The sequence below is a fragment of the Embiotoca jacksoni genome, unplaced genomic scaffold (assembly GCF_022577435.1).
Source record: "Embiotoca jacksoni isolate LCO1_2020_lvr unplaced genomic scaffold, fEmbJac1.0.p SCAF_99, whole genome shotgun sequence".
Classification (NCBI taxonomy): Eukaryota; Metazoa; Chordata; class Actinopteri; family Embiotocidae; genus Embiotoca; species Embiotoca jacksoni.
Window position 1 is genome coordinate 244,837 of NW_027185457.1, and position 25,833 is coordinate 270,669.

Sequence of the window (25,833 nt, forward strand, 5' to 3'; positions counted from 1 at the left end):
TAAAGTCACAGACAGTCACAGATAAAAAAAAAAATCAGACCACTAAAATTGCAGAGAACAAATAAGCAAATAACCGTTACCTTACTGTAAACGTTCCTTTAACTTGTGTTATTTGTTCATCTTGTTTCTTCCTGTGAGCTGTGAGACACTAAAAAGACCTTCAGGTTATAAATTCCCTGTTTCCTCTCTCTAGAAACATCTGGATTTATAGTTAGTTGAAACAATATATGACTGCATAGAGCGCAAACCACTGGCAACATCTTTTTTGACATTTTCATTAAGACAATTACATTTATTGATTACTAAGGCCAAGAATCTGAAATGGCTTCGCTGAACTCGCATCTGTCGGTGCAGGATGAAGAATTTACAACTTCAGACACACACAGCTGCAGTCAGTGAACCTGAAGATGCTGCTGAGGGGTTTATAACCCACTGACACTGAACACTGGTGTGGTTTGGAGCCTCCACACCAACGTAGTCAGGTTGGAGGGGAGGAAAACAGTAAGAGCGCCTCCCAGAGGACAAAGTGACTCATTACAAGAGATTTCACCGAGTTCAGAGTTCTTAAACACCTTTAAATATTTCAGCTTTAAAGGGTTTCATTCATGAGATATGTGACCGTGTGTAGATTAAAAATGTTTCAAAGTGAAGCTTTGACAGCTGTTAGTCATCAACTCTGTCCTCCACGTGAATCACTTTTCCGTATTTTCATGTTTTGGGAATGTTTGCATCACTTCCAACTAAATTAAAGGGCTTCCAGCAGGGCGGCCACTGGGCGGCGCTGCAGTCTGCAGGACCGGGAACAAAGCTTTGGTTCCGGTCTACAGAGCGTTTTATGGTGTGATTCCGGTTCCGATCTTCTCAGTGTTTTGTTGTCGTCTCAGTTTCGTCATTTTTCGCCGCTCAGATGTATCCAACTCCGGTCAGACCTCAGGGCAGCCCCGGAGCTCCTCGGCCGGCTGGAAGGTTCCCCTCCCCGGCCCCCTGCTGGGGTTATCCCAGGGATCGCTCCCCATACGGAGGCTCCGGACACCGCGGATTTTCTCCTCGCGCCCAACCATACTCTCCGGGTTCTCCGGGTTCTCCGGGCTACTCCCCGGGTCCTTACCGAGAATACAGGGACCGTTCTCCGGGCGGGTTCGGCAACGGGTCCCGGGGTTTCGGAGGTCCGATGCGGTACAGAGACGGTTTCCGGCGGCCTCAGTCCTTCAGTCCCGCTTCAAATCGAAACTTCCAGGTGACGTTTCAGAAAGTGTGAATTAGAGGAGAAAGGGTCCAGTTTCAGGAGCGGTTTACTTTTAAACATTGACCATCGACTCTGCGCACGAACTGATCAGTTTGTTTTGATCATTTAATGTTGAACAGCTGAGGGTCCAAAACATCGAGCATTATAAATAGTTTATATTATAAATAGATGGTGGCACCGAAACTCATCGGTTTCCTTTTCGTTTCGGCCTGCAGGATGTTTCTCCTCCTTTTTTTTTTTTTTTTTTTTTTTAAGTGTTGTAAAACAGCGTTTCTCAACATGTGGTTCAGGACCCTGATGCAGTCACGTACAGTAAATAATCTGCACCTATACAGAGTATTTAACGATGTTTTATTTGTGTGTATTTTCAGTCGGGATCCTCAGACGCTCCTGTGGAGAAATATTTCAGCCCGTCGATGCTGCAGGATCCTTGGAAAACGTTGCAGCCCGTCTGCCACAGAAGCAGCAGCAGCAGTAAGGAGAAAGACATGATCATAAATGATTAAATAAAAAAAACAAAAACAACAACAGACCAGCCAGGAGGACGGTATGAAAATACACAACATCAGCAGTAAACAAAAGACAAACAACATCAGCAGCAAGCAGATCTGAGATCTGTGAGCGCCTACAACCACCAGCAGTCCGTTTCTCAGCAGCTTCAGCGATCAATCGCTTTGATTGGACTTGTTTCTACACGATGAACTGCTGTAAAGTTTTTAATCAAATGTTTTCTAACGTTTTTAATTCTTTATGTTCTTCTTCGTGTGTTTAATTCACAAGTTTGTAGAGAGCGAAAAGTTCAGTTTGTTATTTTAGTTTTTAAAATGAAAACGGATGTCAGCTTTTGTTTGTTCTTGAATCTCGTGTTTTAATTAAAAAAGGAAGAGGGTCATCACCATCTTCACCTGATGCTCTGATAAAAAAATCACACTGAAAAGAACTTTAATAACTACATCTTGGCTTTACTTTGAGAATCTGAACCCCTTAGAAAAAAAAGAGGTGAATCATGTGATTCATGTGGATTGAACACTAATTGGAAGGTTGGTGGTTCGATCCCCAGCTCCTCCTGTCTACATGCCGAAGTGTCCTTGAGCAAGACAATGAAGCCTAAATTGCTCCCGTGAACCATCAGTGTGTGAATGTGCTCCTGATGGCAGCACTTTGCATGGTGATCTGTCTCATCAGTGTGTAAATGGGTGAATGGAAAACTATATTAAAGCGCTTTGAGACCGAAAGGTGATTAAGCACTATACAAATACAGACCATTTTACCATTTACCATTCAACCCTGACAGGCGAGCTGAAGGGTGTCGTTCCGTTGGTCAGTGAGATTTCCTTTCATCTGGTTCATTGATCACATACTCAAAAGCTTCACCAGGCCGGTAAACATTCAGAAAAATGTTCAGAAAACATTCAGGAATTGTTCAGCAAACATTTAGAGAAATGTTCAGAAAAATACTCAGGAAATGATCAGGTAACATTCAATAAACCGTCAAGAAACATTGAAGAAACGTTCAGCAGACATTCAGAAACATTTTCCTGAAACATTTATAAAAAAAAAAAAAGTTCAGCAAACAATTAGGAAAAACGTTTTGGGAAACATTCAGGAAATGTTCGGGAAAAGTTCAGGAGATGTTCTGGAAACATTCAGTACACGTTCCTGATGTCACCACTAGAGGTCAGAGTGACTCCACACCGCCTGAAGAGGCAACTGTTACTGCAGTATTACTACAACCACTGAAGTAGTACTGCAGTAACACTTGTTAGTAGTAATACTGATGAAAAGTTATTGTTTGTGTTTCAGACTCTGGTTCTGTATGTTTCATAGAAAGTATTGTATATTTAATAAACACCTGATAATAAACGAGTACCGACATCCACCTAAAACTGTTACAGTTCATTAAAAAGCTTTTTTACCTGAATACGACTGGCTGACTCCATCTGTCACATTAAGCGTGTTGTGTCACTTCCTGTTAGCAGCTACCGTGCTGTGTTGCAGATTTATGTCTCTCCAACCCTTCATCTCTCTTGACAGCAGCTCATTTCAGATTATAATTTGCTAATCAAGCATCTGTGCAGCTACATTTATTTTTTTAACCTACTTGACATGTTTGTTTGGTTTCAGTTCTGCTAGCTTAGCAGTTGGCAATGGCTTTTGTTGATTTCCAAAAGGCTGCAGGGAGAGTATTTCCCCCAATTCAGCTTCACTTCATCGGCTTAATGTGAAATCAAGAACAGAAATTAAAGTTCTTCTGCTGACGTACAAAACTCTTAATGGTCAAACTTCATCTTCATAGAGCTCTTTGATCTGAAAACGAAAACACAGGGAGGTTCAGGGACAGCCAGCAGGGCCACGGCACCGACAGGTGTTCCTACTGATTTACATCCATGATATTTCCACCCAGCGGCCTGTAGGGGGCGCTAACAGTCCAGCACCGACTGGCTACTAATAAACATCTGATGTTTTGTTCTAAATGTGTTGAGGAAGAAAAAAACAAACATCAGATGATTCACTTCAGTCTGCAGCTGTGAAATAGAGCAGAAACAACCGATTCTCACACGCACACAGACACACACACACACACACACACACACACACACACACACACACACACACACACCAACACTTGTGTTTCCAGACAAATAGAATTAAAGTCTAATTAACCCTGAAAATACATTTGAACTACTGACACATCTGCGTTCAACCTCTGCCTGCAGGTGTGTGTGTGTGTGTGTGTGTGTGTGTGTGTGTGTGTGTGTGTGATTGTGATTGTGTGTGTGTGTGTGTGTGTGTGTGTGTGTGTGTGATTGTGATTGTGTGTGTGTGTGTGTCCCAGGAGAGTGAACCTGAGTTTGTTTCTGAAGAAACAGAATTAAATCCCACTGAGGAGAAACAAGTGGGTTCGTGTATCTCCGATGTTCTCCAGGTTTTCGGGCCCGAGCTGATGGGTGTTGAGTTTTTTTTTTTAGAGTCGCGGAGAGACCGACCGAAGAAGGTCCAGCCGAGGCCCCGCCGCACTCACGCCGATCAATACGTGTTTATCAGCTGCGTCGACGCCGCGACCTGCCGGCGCAGAGAAATCCGACTGAACAAATACTTGTAGTGAGTCATTAAAGCAGATTAATGCTTCTTCCTCACCCTGTCGCTTCCTGTCGGCTGGTGCCACGGTGATGTGGACGTGCCTGTGTGTGTGTGTGCGTGTGTGTGTATGTGCAAAGGGGGGCGGAGGGATGTCCTCTGTGGGTGTGTGTGTGTGTTAGGGACATCTTGACCCCCCCTCCCCCATTGAAGCTGAGCCAGGAGACTTTAAAATGCCAAACCTCTGAAACTGTCACCTTACATTACACGGACTGTAGCAGTGTGTGTGTGTGTGTGTGTGTGTGTGTGTGTGTGTGTGTGTATTGTAGAAGTCAACCTGTTTCATGTGTGTCAACTCGGTGTTGACTTTTTAGATCTTCAACCATTAAGACCTCCATCTTTCCTCAACCTGACTGCAGCTATAATCTCTGTTCGTCATAAGAGATATCCAACGTCAGTGACGGAGGCTCCGCCACGTCGGTTGTGGGGTTTGAGTCTTTTGCAGGAAGTTGTTTCGCTGTCCAGGATTTTTACGTCCTGATTTTCAGTTGAGGAGGAAGTGAAACCCAGTTTCAGCGAGAACAGAAGGAAATGTTATATTTTCAAAAAAAATCGCTCCAAAGGAAGCACATAGAGAGAAAGTAAAGAGGTTCTACTTACGAGCCTTGTGGTGCTCCGCAGGAGATGCTGAAGAGATGACACGCTATCAGCTGTGATGGGAACCGATTACAACACGACGTCTACCGACTCGAAGGCAGCTGAGAGGTCCAAGAGTGGTGCGACCCAAAACCTGAAAACTGTTCGGACACTGAATTTGTCCAAGAAGGAAACAACATTTTCAAAAAAGCTCTGATTTTCTGTGTGAGACGAGTTCTGTGTTTTTGCCCTTCACCTGGTGACCATCAAACTCACGACTCTGCCACTACGACTGGACCTGAGAAGCTCCGTTATACTGTGAGACACAATGAAGACACATAAACCAGGTCAGGTCCTGGAGGAAAACAGGTCCAGCTCCCGCTGCTGAAGTGTCCTCGAGCCGAGCAGTGACGCCGCTGCCGTTCGTAGGGCAGCTGATCTCAGCTCAGCGGCGCTCTTTGTTTTCCATGCAGCTTATTTCCTGCATTTTCCTGCAGGACTCTGGTGAGAAGGTCTTCATCCGTCTCTGTTGTTTTTTTGGGTCGACGCAGAAACAATCAGCTCGTCCTCTGCTCCACTTCACACAGACACACCGAGGCGACACCGTACAAACAACCTGAGATGTTTCCCAGCATGCTCTCTGCCCAGCTACATGTGGACATGTTAGAGTGTGTGTACAGTCCACATGCTGGTCTCAGCCCAGACCAGATAACCGTTTTAGTCTTACGTTTTTTATATTTTAGTATTCTTGTTTCACAGACATGTTTAGACATTTTGGTGTTTACTTTTTTTTCTTTTCAGTTTTTTTATTTTTATGTTTGTATATTTCTGTATAGGTGTGTGTTTGTGTCTCCGAGCATGTGTGTTTTCGAGTCTTCATGTGCGTGTTGCCTGCAGCAACCGTTGATTCACTTCCTGTGAACACCTGAGCTCAGATCTGCTGCAGGCGCTCTGAAATCAGAACACCTGAGACTCATCTGCCTCCGAGGCTCCGCCCCCTCCCCACCGCCGCCGCTGCCACCGCCACCACGAACACACACACACACACACACCTTCAGACACACTGCTGAGTCAGACTTCAGTTTGAAGTTGTTCACTCTTAGTTATTGAAAAAGCAGCACTTTCAATTGATTGCCTTAACTATGAATTACCGTGGCAACAGGTAAATAAAGATTCACAATGGCAACGGGTAATTAAGGAGCAGAGCCTCCGTTTGAATCCATTTGGGTCGTCTACCGACTCTCTGTCATTTCTTGTCTCTCTGGGTCGTCTGTTGTCTCTTCGGGTCGTCAATCGTCTTTCTGGGTCGTCTTTCTTCTCTGAGACATCCGTTGTCCTGATGTGTCTCTCGCACTGTTTACAGTTTCTCTCGGTCTAAATTTAAACTGATCTCCTGTCAACCCGCTGCTCACAAACCTGCAGATGAACCTCAGCAGAATCTGATCTGCCGTCGACCCGCTGAGACTCAGCTGAGGAGATGAAGAGGAACGGTGGGTACTGAGGATGATGATGATGATGGGGAAGGTGACGGGGCGTCATCGCTTCAGCTTCTGAAGCTGGATTTTAACTGAAAGTATTCTTCGGTAGAAAAAAAAGTTGTAGTTTGAGTCCTTGTGTTTATTTTGTTGAGGAACAAATATTTTATCGAATGCAGTATCTTTCCAATAATCGACCGAGCTGACATTTAGCTGTGAGGTCATTAATTAATGAAAATGAAAGTTTATCAGCCTGCAGCTGATCAACGTCTGTGACGACCAAACAGCACGAGATGAAGTGTCATCTCTGAGGCATCCGTCCGTGTTGATCAATGAAAGCCTGATTAAAGTGTTTATGGGAATCGCTGAAACTCTGGATTATTTTTTTTACCTGAAGCACAGAAAGTTAATTGACTTTCAAGAGCTCGTCGATCAAAGCTGGAAAACATCGACTTCACAGAAAGATGAAAAAGAGAGAGCTGAGACCGCAAAAGCAAAATACTTGTAACATGTAGAAACGCATGAAAACACATTTAAATAAAAATAAAAAAAAGTTAAAAAAAGATATAACATGTCAAATATAACAGGCGTGAACATCACGAGAACATGTGGTCACATTGTAACCTCGGTTCTCTGAGTGAAGACACCGTCTGTCCAATGCGTTACATATCAGATATGTACGAGATGGACGGATAGTCTTGAGACGATAAGAGAACAGGTGTGAACTGAGGTGGACAATGTGAGGACAAAAGTGAACATTGTGAGAACGGAGGTGAGACGGAGGTTCAGAAAACACGTTCCGTGTGTTTGTTGTCACAGATACGAGGATAAAAGTGCTCACCTCCTTCTCTTTGTGTCTTCTTGTTCTCCTGCAGCTCGTTTGGTATTTGTTCTTCTGTCCTACTGTCTGACGTAAAGGTCAAGGATCTGGCCTCACACTGAGCCCTGCAGGAACCTATCCGTCCTCCTCACCTTTGTTTTTTCAGCTTCCTCTCACCCGCACTCACTTTATTAGCAACTCTTATCCAGTTTGTGGTTCTCGGTTAAATGACACCGAGAGGTGTTTCCACGTCGTCCTTCTTCTTCTGTTAAACCTCTCAGTGAGGCGTCTCTTCTGGACCAGTCTTCGAGTCTTGAAGTGTTTGGTTGGATCCTGCCTGAGTAAGACTCTCCTGTTTTGCTGGTTCGAACAAACTGCTGCTAAACTTTTGGACCCGGTCGCACAAAAGTTAAACAGTCTGCACCTGTTTAGCGCCCCTCCAAGGTGCTTTACAATTTCTGCCTCCCATTCACATAGAAATGGCAACGGTGCTGCCATGCAAGGTGCTCGCCTGCCGTCGACAAAGACACTGTGGCAAGTGGACAGTACAAACCGGGGTTTGAACTACCAACCTCAACATTAGTGGGCATCCCGCTTTACCGGCCGCCCCAAAGTCCTATGTGACTCCCCTTTAACATCAGCTCGCTATCAAATTAAGTCCAATTCCAGGTTCTGGTGTTCAGCTGCAGAGCCCTGCAGGATCAGAGATCTGCAGCTGGGGATCTGACGTCCTCAGGTTGGCGGGCCGGTCTTTGATCCAGACTGAAGACTAAAAGGAGATACAGCTGAACCCTAAAGCTGTCTCCCACATCTGAAGACACCTTGTTCAGACGTCTTTTCATATTTTCCTTCATGTCTTGTTTCATTTGATTCTTGTTTTTCTGCGAACCCCTTCGAGCAGTCGACTCTTGAAAGGTGCTAAATAAAGTCACTACTGATGTGCATGAGGTGGTCAGAATATTAGGAACGCCTTCAAACCTAACGCAGTCCAGGACAGCGTCGTGTTTGACCCTCTTCTCTTGCCCTTTCTGAACTTTCTTGCATTTTCCCCTGTAAAGACTTTTTGGGGAGGTTTTTGTTTTCTAAGGACTGACAGGGTTGAGTGCTGTGAATAAAAAAAAACATGTTCGCTCCTTTAATGCCTGCCACAAACTGAATAATGAACTGATCAGTAAAACTTCCTAATGCGGCACAGTTCCTCAGTCAGTATCGTAAAGATTTCTTATCTCGGATGAGTGCCGAGAGATAATGACATCCCGAAGGCTGTAAAATCTGATCTCAGCTTTGATGTTGATCGTTCAGCCGTGATGTTTTTATTCCTTCTCATCACACCGTTGACCTCCGTGTTCAAAAGAAAATCTCTTTGATTCGAGTTCCTCTGATTATTTTTAGAGTTAAAGTTCGTCTGCGGTTCACCGATCCATCACTGCTCTGCCGCAGTCGTCCGTGGGTTTAATTTTGGAAGTGATTATGACCGAGGAGGGCAGCAGCCTGTCAGACGAACTGAGGGGCACAGAGTCGACAGGAGACAGATTAAAGGCAGGAGGAGACAGGACGTCCTGCAGGAAACAAGACAACAACAGCGACTGATCACAAACACACGCAAAGGCCAACAATCTGTTCAATCCGCCAATCATCAATCCATACATCAGTTAACGCATCAGTCATTAAATCAGTTGGTTGATCAGGTGAAATCACAAATCCATAAAAAAAGGAGATTGATTGTCTTTGAACAGAAGCAGATGGGACTTTTCTTATAAAGATGTATCAGAACATCTGCAGCAATATAATATGACACCTGGTCAAGCTGAGTCAGGTGTGTCTGTGTAACTACACAGACCACAAAGGAGGTCCTGACCCTGGAGAAACTGCAGCAGCATCAGTAACTGTTGATGTCTCATGTGACTCCACCCCCACCCCCCTCCTCCTCCTTCTCCTCCTCCTCCTCCTCCCAGAGTGAATGGGGTCTCTGTCACAGACGGCCGAGCGACAGCAGGATACTAACAGAAAGTGAGAGAGAGAGGCAGAGTCGCTGTGAGCTGCTGCTGATTTCATCCTCCTGTCATCACTAATCAGTCTGCTGTGATTACTGATCAATAATCAGGAAACAAGGACTCACAGATCAGCCGCTGGACGGTAAGAGCTTCTTTCTCCAGCTTTATGTGTTTAACTCCCGAGTCAAAGTCCATTGGAAAAACCTGCAGATTTTTAGGTGAGTGTGTGTGTGTGTGTGTGTGTGGAGTCGGAGCAGCATCGCTTTCTGTTCGCATCGAAGTTCAGTGATTCTCGTCAGTTTACTGGAGCAGATTGAACAGGATAAACTGCAGCCTTGTGATCAGATTAACACGTCCGTCACACAGTGAAAAGCAACGCAGACTAAAAAATATTTGAAAATGTTAGGACGATGATTTTCATCAGCAGAAGTCACGGCTGTTCCTGTTGTGTTTTGATGTTTTATATCATGTTTGTTTAAAGCATCATTCAGACAGAAAGAGTGTAAATAAAGAGACAGCAGACTCTTTAAAAGCAGTTAGAGAAGTAGATTTGTTCTTTCCTCTGCTTTAAATTAAATCATGTTTGGGATCCACTGAATCAGTGAAACAAATATTCTTCTGACTAAAGACAGTTAGAACAGTTATATTGTTTTGTACTTTATTATAAAGTTTTATTTATATATATATTTATTTATATATATATATATATATATATATGTATTTATATATATTTTTATATATATATATACATTCGGTTATTTGGGAACTCAATAATACCACACTAATACACAATAGTACACAATAATCAGAGACAGTTATGAATCAGAATTTGGGTTTCTGAGAAGGACTGTGCTTCGTCTGTTACGCCTGTCAGGCTGAACTCTGGGCAAAAAAACTGAAGTTTACAGTGAAATATTTTTTCTGTTTGTCTCAAAGGACCTGATTGGACGTCACCCGTGTCTTCTCACTGGACGTCTTTGTCTCTGCCTCACTGGATGGACTGGACAGTCTGACATATTTTTGTTGAACAGTTTTACATGTTTTTTTAAGTTTGACCAATTTTTGTTCAACAGTTTGATGTCTTTTTTTGGCAGTTTGATGTATTTTCTTTGGACAGTCTGACGTAGTTTTCTTGGACAATTTCACATATTTCTGTTGGAAAATTTGACGCATTTTTGCTGAACTGTCTCCCTTGTTTTTTTGGACAGCCTCACCTCTCTTTGTTGGACAGTTTGATGTCTTTTTGTTGGACAGCCTTTGTCTCCTCAGAGATGAACTGTCTCTGTGTCCTGAGCGTGCTCGGCGTGTTCGTCCTGTCCCGGTGGGAGGAGTCAGGCTGCAGGGCGATGATGCTGAACTCAGTGGTCGTCCCTCAGGTGTCGGGAGGAGGAAGAGGAGGAGGAGGAGGAGCAGGGGTCCCCTCCCACCAGAGGAGGAAGAGGAGCTGGGTGTGGAACCAGTTCTTCGTCCTGGAGGAGTACACGGGAGACGAGCCGCTGTATGTCGGAAAGGTACGAACAGTTGATGTTTGATGTGAGTGACGGCTCCGCCTGCATTTAACAGAACAGCTGCATCAGTCCACTTCTTTAGAAATATGTATTCTCTCTTCATTGTCTCTGTCTCTTCAATTATGACTAATGACTGGGGGGGTGCGTGGGGAGTGAACTAGGTCTGACAGTCTAGCAGAGGGGACAGTCACATGACTCACACATTAAACAGGAAGTTGGCGTCCCGACTCCAGATTTTACAGGTAACGGAGGTCTTCATCTAATAAAGGAAGTCCATTAGAAATGAGGTTCGTACACAGAACCGGCCGTTGGGACGATGAAGGCCTGTGATACAAACCTCACCTGGACCAGTTGGTTCATCGGGGTCTCACGGTGACAGCAGACCGAGCAAAAAAAAAATTCCCCTTGGGGATTAATAAAGTAACTACCTAACCTAACCTAACCAAAGAATCCGAGGCCTCTCTCTTCCAGCTGTTCCTCGGGGACCCTGAGGTGTTCCCAGGCCTGATGCCCCACACATGTATAATTCCTTCACACTGAATGTCCTCCGTTGAAGATTCTTCCTCTTAAGATCAGGGATGTTGCTTCACCCCGAGATACCGAAGGCTTTGCTGGGTCTGTCTTGGAGGTCAGGGACAGAATAAAATGGACAGTTCGCGTCTACACGGGATACTCCTTCTTCGAACCATCGAGGCCTCCGGCATGAATGAGTCTTCTTCATCCGGTCTGACGTCTGTCCTCTTATCAACCCACTGGGGCTCTGAATGACCTTTCACCAAGAAGCAGTATTGAACTTTGGTGAGCTTAATTATTCCTTTACAAGACCAGAACCCAAACCCAGAGAAAGTGGGTGGATGGAGTCGCAGGGGGAAAGTTCAGGTCCCGAGTCCTGGCTGAGGTTCAGTTGGAGTCACTGCAGACTGTTCTGTCCTAAATCAGACCGCCATGTCTCTCTGACACAGAGCAGATTAACCTGATTAACACTAGATGAATGAAAACATAACTTGCCCTCAGGGTGTTTGTCATTCAGCGGAGCATAAACACTGTTGGTGCATTTGTTGGTCTCCTTTGACCCTTGAATGTGTGTGTATATGTGTCTGTGCGACCTCCTCAGCCCTCAGATCTGATCTGCCCTCCGATTGGACAAGGCAGCTGTCTGTGAGACGATTATGCTGTACATGTGAACCCTCAGATCGCCCTGTGGCATTGTGGGAGATGACGAATACACTGTTTGTCTTTGAGAGGCTGGCTGCGCTGATTGAAGCTGACAGACCAGACTGAGCCTCAGTGTGTGTCTGCGTGTGTGTGTTGTACATGTTGTATCGGTGTTACAGTAAACCAGTGATTCCCGCTTAGAGCCTTGAGCCTCGAGCTGGAAGGCCGAACAGTCGAACTACAACCAGTCAAATAAAAGAAAAGGTCATTTAACTTGATTTTAGCACAGACAACGGTGTCCACGTGGGCCTACAGGTCCAGGTTCTAGATGTGATCCTGGTTCGGAGTCTGATACTGGTTCTATGACAGATTCTGTTTCTGAGTCTGATCCTGGTTCTTTCTCTGATTCTGGTTTTGAGTCTGATCATGTTGGAGATGCGGGGTTTAAATCTGGGGACGAGCGAGCGGTGGATCTGAGTCGATCTGATTGGGAACCAGGACACAACGCCCCGCCCACCTATAGCAGAATCCTGACTGCACCACAGGCCTGTCAATCAAACAGATACGCCCACAAACAGAGGCATAATATCAAATTAATGATAGAGTTATTTTTAGATGGACTGCCAGAAAGCTATCAAGAAGGAGTGACTTTAGCAAATGACACCAAAATGACTCATGAAAAAAATTATGGATGTCTTTCATCTTCTCGAGAGAAGTTAAATGGAAGTCAGTGGAGCCAGAGCCTAATTGGAGCCGACCCCCTAGTGGCCCTCGGCGGTATTACAGTTTAAGGCACTTCTGCATTGGCCTCATTTTTCAGACCCAGAAGCTACATCCACTTTTAGATACAGTCTATGGTAGAGGCACTGTATCCAATCTATCAATGCATCAGTGAATCAAACTGATCCCTACATGAAACATTTGACAGCGAACCAGTGAAAGTATCTGAAATGTTGTACTGTTCCTGTAACTGAACGGTCCACCGGCTGGTTTCTGGTCTGGTCCCTGCAGCTCCACTCTGACGTGGACAAAGGTGACGCTCAGGTGAGGTACGTCCTGAGCGGCGAAGGAGCGATGTCCATCTTCACCATCGATGAGGACACCGGAGACATCCACGCCACCAAGAGGCTGGACCGGGAACAGCAGGCCTACTACACCCTGAGAGCTCAGGCTCGGGACCGAAACACCAACCTGCCGGTCGAACCCGAGTCCCAGTTCATCATCAAAGTCCAGGACATCAACGACAACGAGCCCAAGTTCCTGGACGGACCGTACACTGCCAGGGTGGCCGAGAGGTCTCCTGTAGGTGAGTCTGGACTGAGAACAAGTCCAATCTGCTCTCTGAAGCTCACTGACATCATAAATACATTAAATGGAGTCTACAGCTAGTTTCTTTCTATTTAGACAGAATTTGTTTCCTCTGCTGAAAATTGCTCAGATCACAACTGGAAATCAGCCCTGAAGGTTCTGCTCTTATTGTGAAAATCAGAGCTCAAACAGGCTCTTAATGTGAAACTCAGACCTGGTGCAAAAGTTTTTTTAGTCTTTATCTTTGCTTCAAATGAACGTTTTACGAACATGCAACCCTGGTCGATTAGAACTAACCCAAAGAGCTTGGTGTCCTGGTAAAAGATTCTTCCTCTTCTTGTTTGATTTTACTGGCGGACTACAAACCAATGTTAAAGGTGCATGCCGCCACCTACTGTACGGGAGTGTCTAAAATTATAACTTTACATACAAATTATACTCTCTAATAGCTTTCTAATAGCACATGTTAAACTGCCTCTTTGTGGTTACAAATCCCACATTTATCTGTTCTGGTAAAAGATTTACACACGCTTCTGATTTTATTGTTGCAGTACCGTGAGCGTCCACAAAGACTAGATCACTTTTGTCCCTAATATGATGTGTTTCGGTTTGATGGCCTTAGTTTGAATCAAAAAGTTATCTTTGTTCAAATGAAACATGATTTTGAACATTCAGGTGTTTTTCTACAGGTACCTCTGTGGTGACGGTGGTGGCGACAGACGCTGATGATCCGACGTACGGAAACTCTGCCAGACTGGTTTACAGCATCCTGCAGGGTCAGCCGTACTTCTCAGTGGAGCCAAAGACAGGTGAGAACACACCTGGACAATTCAAATCAGTTTTACTTGCACAGTCCCACATCCCGTCACAAGTTATTTCACGGCATATGATATAGTAGCTCAGGTCATGATTGTGCCCATGTGAAACATGTATTTTGTCAATGTGAAATATGTGGCAGCCTGGACATGTTGGGGTGAGTGGAGAGTAGAGAGAGAAAAGAAACAACAGAGATATAATAACGTTTAGGTGCTGCAAGAAGAACTGCATAAAGAGACAATTAACAAATAATAAAACTATGGGAGTGAGACGGCACAAAGGTGATGAGATGCAATGGTGGCATATATAATAGTGATGTTAGATGCTTCACATGTTAAAGCCTGGAGAGTGAAAGGCAGAGAGCTCGGTGCTTCAGTCTATGCCTGTGACAGCATAACTAAGGGATGGTTCAGGGTCATCGATAAGCATTTGTCAAATAGGCAAGTTTTCAGCCTAATCTTAAAAGAGGAGGGTGTTCTCTTCCAGAAAATCAGACCGGGAGCTGGTTCCACATACGAGGAGCCTGAAAGCTGAAACTCTTTTGCTCATTTGAAGCCAGTGATATAAAACCGTTTCCTGTGTTTACTCCCCACCACCCCCCTGACAGAGAGGAGGTGAGATGACCCCCCCCCAAAACCCCTTCCTCCGCTGCCAAGGGATCAGATCAAAGCTGATTAAAAGAGCGTCGGCCTCCTATTCCTCTGAACTGTATTTAGTGAAGTATTAAACAGAGGTCACGTGATGTTATCCTCTCACTTCACACAGAAATCATCACACACGTTCAGTTTGTTTGGGGATCATCATTTAGAAAATGACCGACATCTGAACCACTGGAACCAAAATGATTTCATCTGTTTTTATGTGATGTCGACATGTGGAAATACGATGATGAGGGGAACACAGAACTGAAGCAGGAGATGTGAAACCTCTTTAACCCTCTGAACTCATTATTTCCTCTCAGTTTTAATCAAACGTTGTCGGAGTTTTTGAGTGTCAGGGATCAGCTTGTCTTTATGAGATGATGCTGCAGAAAAAGGTCGTCTGTGACACAGTGAAGCAAAGCTGGGATTAAACGACTCGAATTCAGCCCGATTTACACGCGACGTTGACAAGTAATTTCCAGAGTCTGTCCCCGATATGAACGTCAGGAACAAACAAATTGTGGCCTCATTGAGGAACAGCAATGGGATGTGTTCCTTGGCGTCGACCAATAGGATGACAGATAATGTGGGATGCTGCAGGTACAGAGGAGTGGACTGTTGAGACAACTTTTAGTGTTTCCTCAAGAGAGTAAAAAAGATAAATGTTGGTGAGAAATTGCAGCGGCACTTTGGCAACCTGGTGAATGATAACAATGATTGACAACTTCCTCACCCTCCTCCCCGACGACACGGGAACTCACGCGCAGAGCTGAACAATGAGCGGTCCGGGTCGTACGAAAACACGGCAAGAATTTATGGCACTTTGATCGTGTAATCCGACACAGTTTTACCATCATTTAAGAGAAATACGTCGTGTAGTCGGATCCTGGCAGAAGTCACCTCAAACATTCTCTGTTCGACCAAATTAAACATGGATTCATCCAAACACACGGCAGATCGATGTAGATTTTATCGTGATTACATGAAAATCAACGTCAGTCACAATGTTCTGGATCACCACAGTCTCACCTGTCCTGCAGGTGTGGTGCGGACGGCTCTACCCGACATGGACCGAGAGATGCGGGACCGTTACCTGCTGGTCATCCAGGCCAAAGACATGACTGGTCAGATGGGAGGTCTGTCAGGAACCACATCCGTCACCGTGACGCTGACCGACGTCAACGACAACCCGCCTCGCTTCTCCCGCAGTGAGTCCGAACTCTGACCTGTAGTTATGACATCACAGACTGAGTCTGACCTCTAACCTGTAGTTATGACATCACAGAAACACAGTCTGACCTATGACGTGCCGTTATGACATCACAGACACAGTGAGTCCGAGCGCTGATCTGTAGTTATGACATCACAGACACACCCTGACCTCTGATGTGCAGTTATGACATCACACAGTCTGACCTGCGATGTGTAATTATGACATCACAGACACCGTTTGACCTATGACATGTACTTAAGACACACATGCTGCGTTCGAATTTTCCACTTGTGCACTACATATTATACTACATAGTGAACAAAATCCACTCTGATTGGCCACTTGTTCACTTTGTAGTGTGCTATATAGTGGACTAGTGGACAAAGCAGCAACAGTCTGACATCTGACGTGCAGTTATGACATCACAGACAGGTATTAGTACTGTGTACCGGTGTGTACTAATCCCTCTGTACCGGTGTGTACCTGTGTACCAGAGAGTTACCAGTTCGGTATTCCGGAGTCAGTTCTGGTGTCGGCTGTGGTCGGTAAGATCAAAGCTCTGGATCTGGACGTTGGTACAAATGCTGAGATGGACTACAGGATCCTGGACGGAGACGGACTGGGAACCTTCAGGATCCTCACTGATCCCGACACACAGGAAGGACTGCTCACCCTACACAAGGTACCGGTTTGCTGTGAACAGGTTCTGGTCACCAGCAGGTCACAAACATCTTTCAGGAATAAACATTTCTGTTTTGGATCTGATGTTTTTCTCTGACTTTAAAGTGATTCAGAGGGTTTTAAGCGTCCGTCCTTTCTGATCCAGAATCCAGCTCTCGGGACATGTGCAGCTCTGAACTCTCTGCCTGTGTGATTATTGCATTAGTCTGCACAGCTTTGCGTCCCAGAGGAGAGACTCTGCTGCCCGGCAGCTGCTAACTGCACTTTAAATTTAGATTCATGTCAGTGATGCATGTAAAGACAAAACGATCTGTTATTTCTACATCGAAGAGAAAATTCTCCGAGTTTCAATAAGTGTCCTAAAAATATGTTTGAAGCCTCGTGGCCTTTTACATCAGGCTTCACTCCGTTTCATGTCGACATCAGAATCCTGACGCGTGTCCTGATTTTGATGATGTTCATGACGATGACATCGACTCCGTCCCCCACAGACTCTGGACTTTGAAACCAAGTCCACCTACACTTTACGGGTCGAGGCGTCCAATCGGGACGTGGACACTCGTTTCCTGTCGGTGGGTCCGTTCAGGGACGTGGCGACGGTTCGGCTGCTCGTGGAGAACGTGGACGAGCCCCCCGTCTTCTCGTCCTCCGCCAGCCGGATGGTGGTCTCTGAGGCGGCTCCGGTGGGAACTGATGTGGGATCAGTTTCAGCTCATGACCCCGACGCCTCCAACAGTCCCATCAGGTGAGACGAGGGCTCGACCGACCACCTGTCTCTTTTTCGGTCCGTCTCTCCATCTCTCACCCCGTCTGTCTGTCTGTCTGTCTGTCTCTCCGTCTGTCTGTCTGCAGATATTCTATAGACAGGAAGACAGACGTTGATCGTTACTTTGACATCGACAGCAGTTCAGGTTTGATCACCACGAACAGACGTCTGGACAGAGAGATCAGCGTCCTGCACAACATCACTGTTGTCGCCACGGAGATCTGTAAGTCCCACGACTTCCCGTCTGGTGATGACGTAAACTGTATGACAGAAGTACCTGACAGGTGTGTCTCTGTGGGTTAGTGGATAAGTCTCAGGTGGGGAAAGCTGTGGTTCTGGTCTCCGTGACGGACGTTAACGACAACGCGCCGAGCTTCGCCATCGAGTACCAAACGTTCGTCTGTGAGAACGCCCAACCTGGACAGGTACGCCTCACCTGCTTGATACACAGTCGTCTTCACGTCACATGTCTCCACTTCATCTGTTCAGTGCGTCAGGCATCAGTACACACAGGAGAGCATCTGTACAAACATTAGAACATCTGTAAAAACAGGAGAACATCTGTACAACATTAGAACATCTGTAAAACCAGGAGAACATCTGTACAACATTAGAACATCTGTACAACATTAGAACATCTGTAAAACCAGGAGAACATCTGTACAACATTAGAACATCTGTAAAACCAGGAGAACATCTGTACAACATTAGAACATCTGTGAAAACAGGAGAACATCTGTACAACATTAGAACATCTGTAAAAACAGGAGAACATCTGTACTGGACAGCAGACAGATGCAGACTAACAGGAATCTTGACGGGGAAAATTAAGATGATTTTACTGGAGCAGCATAAACTAAACAAGCAAACAGCAGGTGGAGTTCAGGTCGCTGCAGCCGAGGATGGAGTCAGTGTTACTGGGGGCGTCGGTCTGCCTCAGTCTGGTGCAGCCGTGACCTCTGATGGCACTGACATAAATAATCAGTTATTTACTTTGACCGAGTCGCTTCATCTCTGAAATCTGCTTTAATCTGTTTTTGATCTTCATCCAAATGTCCCATTAGTTACACTAATCTGATGTCACATGACCCGGATCAGTGATGTCACATGACCAGGGCCGGACCTGAGAAACGTGACTAATTTGTTTCCGGCTCATTCTGTGTCAGTTGACCTTTGACCTTTGACCCTCAGATCATTGAAACTCTGAGTGCTGTGGATCCAGATGAACCAGAGAACGGACATCACTTCCTGTTTTCTCTGGCTGCTGGGAACCTGAACTTCACCCTGACAGACAACAACGGTACGGTCCATATTTTTGATGTAACCCGAGAACATCCCGTTTCACACCTGCTGACATAACTCTGATGTTTCCTCCTCTCGCCTGTCCATCTGTGCTCAGACAACACGGCGTCCGTCCTGACTCGGCGAGCGGGTTTCCTGCAGCAGGATCAACCGGTTCACTTCCTGCCGGTGGTGATTTCGGACGGCGGCAGTCCGACTCTCAGCAGCACCAACACGCTGACCGTCACCGTCTGCGAATGCGACCTGCAAGGAAACCGCCGCCGCTGCAACCAGGGGGCTTCAAGGCTGCTGGCAGACGGCCTCAGCACTGCAGCTGCCGTCCTCCTCACCTGTGTCCTCACACTGCTGGGTATGATCAGAGACGGCCCCAAAAACCCCGCCCCCTCAGGTTAAATGAATCAATTGATTAATCGCTCGGTCGGTCAATTGCTCGGTTGATTGGTCGGTCAGTTCATTGATTGATTAATTGATTGATTTATTTCGTTTTGATGAACTCAGGGCTCACAGCTGTCAAGCTTTGCCTCGTTACGTTGTGATCTCGACTCTGCTACCTTCCTGTTTCCCTCAGGCGTTGTCATGGTAACGGTTGCCATCAGACGCAGGCGGAGTGAGCCTCCGTTTATGGATGATGAGCGAGAAATCCGCGAAAACATTGTTCGCTACGACGACGAAGGCGGAGGAGAGGAAGATACCGAGGCCTTCGACATGTTCGCTCTGAGACACCTGAACCAAACGAAACTCATCGAGCGAGCCGCCGTCGCCGCCGTCGCCGTCGCCGCCGAGCCGCCGCTCGTCCCCAGAACACCAGAGTCCAGGACAGATAACAACTGGTTGTTCCAGGAGTTCATCAGGGACAAGCTCCAGGAGGCAGACCTGGACCTGACGGCGCCCCCCTATGACTCTCTGCAGACCTACGCCTTCGAGGGCAGCGGGTCGGCCGCAGAGTCGCTCAGCTCATTAGACTCGTTAAACTCGTTGGAGTCTGAGCAGAGGTACGACTTTCTGAGCGAGTGGGGGCCGAGGTTCAGGAAGCTCGCAGATCTCTACGGACAACACGAGGGAGGAGGGGTCGCTTCGTAGCCCTGCGTCCGCAGGGGGGGGCGGGGCGCTCTTACAGGTGTGTGGATACAGCAGGTAGAGTGGGCGCGGTTAGTGGGAACTGTCCTCGGCCGAGCAGCACCGAGGTCTGCCTGGCTCAGGGGGCAGTGGGAGGGGGTGTTTCTGATACCCAGCATGCATTTCTGTGGTGAACAGTCGTTCCAGATTGTCTCTGACGATCCTGAGGACCCTTCTTGAAGTCCGCCGTGTTTGTAGTCCAATGAGAAACTGTATCATTCAGTGTTTCTGAATGCAGCACAATGAGAAGCAGCTGCTGTTAATGATCAATAAATCTCTAATCAACTGACCGTAGGTGTAGTCTTACCTGAGTGAACCAGGATGACACTCCACTCAACTCAAAGCCTCGTTTTGATCCGCTCCCGTTTGCCCCGTTGAAATTACTGCGTTACACGTTAATACAAACTCAACATGTCCTGTGTCTGTTTCAAATTAAAAGCCCTCTACCCTTTCAGTAGACGGAAACCCTGTCATTTCTTAACAAGGACTTTTATTGTGAAACATTTGCAGGAACGTGTGTTGTGAAATCGGTAAGTCACACTTTAGGGAGTAATCCAGAACAACTGTTGAAAATAGTATGATTTATATTGTTGACTTTAAAAGGATGAGCAACAAAAAATATTTAAACTACATTATTGACTATTGTATGTCAACCTGCCTCCACAGTGGTTACACAATCCTAGAAATGAGCCACAACTTAACAAATAGCACTACACACCCGCAACTGACCAATCACACACAGTCATGTGACATTTTATTTACTGGTGCAACAGGTCTGTCAATAGTTTAATAATAACCTGAATATTGATGATTGATATTGTTTCAACCTTTTACACTAAGAGTCCTCGATTGTTCACCTGACCATCGGTGTCACATGATCTGTGATGTCACCTACAGGTGTATTCTGACGGACCTCGACCTGAGTCCACGTTGAAAAAACGAGGATAACGTCAATGTGAAGAACAAATGATGTCATCAGTCTCCCACACGAGTCTCCAAATGTCGAACATGTTTGAAAAATATGTAGGAGAGCGATCTGCTGACTGATTCCGTCACTCCCGAATACTTCCTGCTGCTGCTTCACATAAAAAAAATTAAAAAATAATAAATAAATTTAAAAAAAACTTTCCACTAACTCAGAGTTCCTAATTAAAATGATTATTGTTGTTGTTGTTGTTGACATGTTACAAACAAAAACAAAAAAAAACTGAACAGAGGAAATTAAAGAAATCCAACAAACTCAAAATGTGTTCCAAGTCTGAGTCACTTTACAGAAATAAGAGAAGAATCTCACCGAAGTGTCAAAGTTGGTTGTGTTGCCAATTATGTAAATTTGTGTTGTGGCGGCATTTCACTACTTTTACATATTACATCAGAATTACGCAACACAAAAACACTACACGTCATCGCTAACGATCGACTGCGCTCTTACCACCTACTCTGAGGTACATGTGTGACATTTTGAGGACTATTAACCCACCTGAATGTAGTAACCAAGAGGCAGGACGCCATCTAGTGACGTGTCTGGGTATTACACTGGCATCGTAACAATATGAAAAGACTACGATGGATTCAGCTTTTAACTGCTTTTTAAAGACACAATAATATTAAAAAAAAATAATGGGTTGTCTACTTTTTACTATTTTTACTTATTAGCCCAGAAATTAGTTGTCACATTGCTTTTTACTGTGTTTTCTTTACACGTAATTCAATTATGTACAGGATCTTTTTTTTTTTTTTTTTTTTTTTTTTTTTTTTTTTTTTTTAAAACACTTAACAGTTGGATGTTTAAGCAGGTGTGTACAGATGTTTCCAGGTCTCTAAATCTTTGAATGTGAAATTCTCGAAGTCAGTCAGAGGCATAGACTGTATATAAAAGAAAAGGTCAGAGGTGGTGCTCAGAGGAACAGCGCCACCTGCAGATTAAAACTGAACAGATTTACTGTGTCGGACGTTACAGCCGATGGTATTATTATTATTTTCTAATGATCGTGGATTTTTGTACAACTATTAACTATCAGCCGTGGATTTCTGTGACTTGAGAATGAAACTCAATATTTGTTTTGTTTTGTTTTATTTCTTCTCTTCAGTCTGTAGTTGTCTGCTCCTTCTGCAGATGTCGCTGTGACACAGATTACTTTTATTTTGAAAGCGCTGTTCAACCCGGATGTGACGATCTTTTCCGGGGCGCGCTCTGTTTTTGGCTGACAGACCGGAGCGGTACCGTGTCTTTAGCCCGTGCTTTATCCGGTTCGTCGGCGCGGTTTGTTGGCCATGGGGGTCTGCGCGGGTCCGTGCGGCTCTCTGCTGGTCTGCCTGACCTTGTTAGCCTCTACGGTCCCCCCTCTGACCGCCTGGGATGCGGACCTGGAGCTGCTGGACCTGGTGGAGGAGATCCCCGAGACCTTCTACAAATTCATGAACTTGGACCAGGTCTGTGTTAAAACTGCGCGAGCCCGCGGGCTAGCCGTCTCCATGGTAACCGCACAGCTGCAGCCAGCTGAGGGCTAACGTGAAGATACGGGTGCCACGTACACGCGCAGCAGGGCTAAGCTAGTTAGCATTGAGAGCTAATCCAGGTGGCTGATCTTGGACCCGTGAACCCAGTTCAGTGCGACTGACCGGTGTAAACGGTCCGGTTCCGGTCCAGAGCAGATGACCGAGGTTAACCCCGGCAGGCTAACAGGCAGCTGTTGCCGACAGCTGTTTCAGGTGGTTCACACTCCATCCTCGGCTGCAGCGAACCTGAACTCTTGTTTGCCTGTCTGTCTGCTTGTTTGTTTGTTTGTTTGTTTGTTTGTTTACCACCTGTCTGTCTGTTTGTTTACCACCTGTCTGTCTCTCCAGGACGCCTCAGCAGTGGAGATAAAGAAGGCGTACCGCCGGTTGTCTCTCACTGTGCATCCCGACAAGAACAAAGATGAAAATGCTGAAACTCAGTTCAGACAGGTGGGAAAATACACAACACAACAAGCACAATCACTAACCACGCAAACGTAAACAGACAACTCCGCAATCAACACGACAAACAACACAAGAAACAGCAGCTGAGATTCAATTATGTTTGCTTGTTTTTAGTTGGTGGCCATTTATGAAGTCCTAAAGGACGAGGAGAGACGACGGAAGTGAGTGTTTCATTTTTACGTCCCTGCAGGCTCTCAGCCAATCAGAGCACAGACTCAGACCTCCGAACTGTCCCTCCGAGATGTTTAAATCAGGAGTCACCTGTGTGCGTCTTTACAGGTATGACGACATCCTGGTCAACGGGCTCCCTGATTGGCGGCAGCCGGTCTTCTACTACAGACGGGTGAGGAAGCTGAGCAACACAGAGCTGGGCTTCCTCCTCTTCCTCATCCTCACCGTGGGACACTATGCCGTCATCTGGTCCATCTACCTGGAGAAACAGCTGGTGAGACAGCCAATCAGAACACAGGAGAGCAGACCCGGGCAGCCAATTAAGACAGAGCACACCGTGTGACCTGACAATGAATCCTCCATGTTTCCAGGATGAGCTGCTGAGCAAGAAGAAGAAAGAGAAGAAGAAGAAGATGAGCTCCAGACCTGCCGAGGAGCTCCGGTGTATCGGCCAGGACCGGACCGACAGGTGCAGTTGTGACACGTTTACAGCGGGTCTTCATGTTTGTTGATTTGTTTGTGTTTGTTACTGATTAACTGATTGTTGTTTCAGAGTTCTGGACCGACCTCACTGGCAGGACATCCTCCCTCTGAAGCTCAGCATCTGGCTGTACATGTCCGTCAAAAACCTGCCGCAGACCGTCCAGGTAGGAGGGGAAGCAGTCAGGGATCAGTCCTGGTCCTGGTCTCGGTCCTGGTTTAAGTCCTGGTCTCAATCCTGGTGTCTGTGTTGCAGGAAGTGAAGCAGTACTACGAAGAGTATCAGCAGATGAAGCAGCAGCAGAAAGAAGAAGCTGAAGCTGAACAGGAAGTTGTCCCAAGTAAATAGTGTTCCTTCCAGGCTGCCGTAGTTTGTTTCAAAATTACTGATCAATAAACACAATATAATTTAATAAACAAATGACTTTGATATCAGTGTTCCAGTGTCGGACTTCGGCGCCTGCACCTGAACGCACCCCCAGACTGTGTTTAGTTTAAGTCCCTCTGCTGTGTCCGTCTTTACAGGAGAGAAGAGGCCGAAGGTGAAGAAGCCGAAGGTGGAGTTTCCCGTTTACGAGCCATCTTCACAGAACCTGAACTACCACGGCTACGACCAGGCCGCCTCCATCGAGGACATCGAGGACCAGATGGACGACTGGCTGCAGGACCGCAGAGGTGCAAAGAAGAAGGTCTGATCTTATTGATAATTAATTACTCTGATCAATTTGGAGTCCTCCGGCTGTCTCTATGTCCTCCGACCGTCTCTGTGTCCTCAGACTGTCTCTGTGTCCACCAGGCCTCCGACTGGACGGAGGACGAGGTCAGCCTCCTCAGCAGGTTGATGGTTAAATTCCCAGGAGGAGCTCCGGGCCGATGGGAGAAGATCGCCCACGAACTGGGTCGATCAGTGACAGACGTGAGTTTGAACTGGTTACAGTGTCTGGTCCTGGTCCTGGTACTGGTCCTGGTCCTGGTCCTTTACCTGGGTACTGACTTTAGAAGCTGATCTCGATCTGAGAACCAACTTTCCTGTAAAACCTCAAACTGAATCCGTTTTCTTCAACAGGTGACGACTAAAGTCAAACAGGTGAAAGACAGCGTGAGCCACACTTCAGGTAAACTCTACTGAGGTTCTACTGTCAGTATCGGGTTCTAATGTCAGCTGCAGCGAAATGTGACGTTCTCTCTGTGGTGGTGTTTCAGGTCTGGTGAAGCTGTCAGATTTGAAGAGTCCTTCTCTTCCTGTGAAGCCATTTCTTGTCAGTGACAACATAATGACTCAGAGGGTGGCCGGGGCCTTTGAGCAGGAGCAGGAGGAAGAAGAAGAGGAGGAGGAGGAAGAGGAGGAGGAAGTAGCTCCGGCCGTCCGAAGGAGGAGCAGGAAGGGAACAGCAGCAGCAGCAGGAGACGAGGGGGAGATGAAGGGCCGAGGTCGTCGGCAGAGAGATTTCGACCCAACAGCGGTGGAGGAGGAGGAGGCGGAGCCTCATGAAAACAAACAAAAGGCAGAATCTCAAGAGAGCAAAGAGAAGGCGGAGCCCTCCGTCTGGACTCAGAACCACCAGAAACTTCTGGAACTTGCTCTGCAACAGTTTCCCAGAGGAACCCCAGAACGCTGGGACCGAATCGCCAAGGTGGTCCCGGGAAAGACCAAGGTGAGAGAGACGGAAATGACTGATTGATAACTGATGGTGATCTGATCGAACACTGACGTGTGACTTACTTCTTAATTCTTTAATCTTAAACTGATTTCATTTCTATTAATTGCAGGAGGAGTGTATGGTTCGTTATAAGATGCTGGCTGAGCTCGTTCAGAAGAGGAAACAGGCCAAGAGCTGATGAAAGGTCTTGACCCTTGACTCTGCCTCCTCATGCTGTGACCTCTGACCTCCTGACAGGTGAATCATCAGGTGACCTTTGATGTTCTGTCGCCTCCTAATTGGACTGAATCACGGCGTGTGTTTTTATCTGTATGGCGCAGCGTCTCACCTTCTCAGGTGTGTTTTATAACTGATGTGTCAAAGGAAGCAGGTCACCTGACCTCTGACCTCACAGCTTCACGTGCCTTAGCTCCGTTCAGCATGCTGCCAAACGTGTGTTCACCGATCAATAAACAGTATTTATTATCTCGTGCAGTTTGTTTTTTCATTGTTTACAAAATAAAAAGTTGAACATTTTCATGAATGGAAATGTTTTTATTTTGTTGTTTCAGCCTGAAAATAAAATGGACTTTTTACACAATTTTTACTATTGATTAATTCAAAATGTATAATATTTACAGATGCATTCACTAATTTTTTTATTTTACAGCTATTATATTAACAATAATAATAACATTACAAATTTATTTTTGTTTATCTGTAATTATTTCTCACTGTTCTGTAGGTGTTTGGAGGGTGTCTTAAAAACACCTTCACTGACGTGTTTCTGATTTCAGTTCTTCTTCTCTTCCTTTAAAAACAC

General features: G+C 45.9%; 3 protein-coding genes across 3 annotated transcripts; all 3 read left to right on the top strand.

Moving 5' to 3' along the window:
- Positions 1 to 762: 762 nt before the first annotated feature.
- mplkip (M-phase specific PLK1 interacting protein) lies at positions 763 to 3,167 on the top strand. Its single transcript, XM_069142252.1, has 2 exons — positions 763 to 1,237; positions 1,618 to 3,167. Exons 1-2 carry the CDS (start codon positions 908 to 910, stop codon positions 1,750 to 1,752), a joined length of 465 nt encoding a protein of 154 aa, XP_068998353.1. The 5' UTR covers positions 763 to 907; the 3' UTR covers positions 1,753 to 3,167.
- A 7,529-nt stretch (positions 3,168 to 10,696) lies between these two features.
- LOC138193902 (cadherin-7-like) lies at positions 10,697 to 20,895 on the top strand. Its single transcript, XM_069142196.1, has 12 exons — positions 10,697 to 10,760; positions 12,924 to 13,218; positions 13,910 to 14,029; positions 15,718 to 15,885; positions 16,385 to 16,572; positions 17,063 to 17,316; positions 17,424 to 17,560; positions 17,641 to 17,762; positions 18,529 to 18,637; positions 18,737 to 18,988; positions 19,208 to 19,756; positions 20,653 to 20,895. The coding sequence occupies exons 2-11, from the start codon at positions 12,987 to 12,989 to the stop codon at positions 19,717 to 19,719; spliced, it is 2,094 nt and encodes a 697-aa protein (XP_068998297.1). The 5' UTR covers positions 10,697 to 10,760; positions 12,924 to 12,986; the 3' UTR covers positions 19,720 to 19,756; positions 20,653 to 20,895.
- Positions 20,896 to 21,946: 1,051 nt separating this feature from the next.
- On the top strand, positions 21,947 to 25,502 carry dnajc1 (DnaJ (Hsp40) homolog, subfamily C, member 1). Its single transcript, XM_069142251.1, has 12 exons — positions 21,947 to 22,188; positions 22,603 to 22,704; positions 22,834 to 22,880; positions 22,999 to 23,164; positions 23,262 to 23,359; positions 23,444 to 23,537; positions 23,627 to 23,711; positions 23,896 to 24,059; positions 24,167 to 24,286; positions 24,437 to 24,485; positions 24,574 to 25,025; positions 25,141 to 25,502. Exons 1-12 carry the CDS (start codon positions 22,030 to 22,032, stop codon positions 25,207 to 25,209), a joined length of 1,605 nt encoding a protein of 534 aa, XP_068998352.1. The 5' UTR covers positions 21,947 to 22,029; the 3' UTR covers positions 25,210 to 25,502.
- Positions 25,503 to 25,833: the final 331 nt, after the last annotated feature.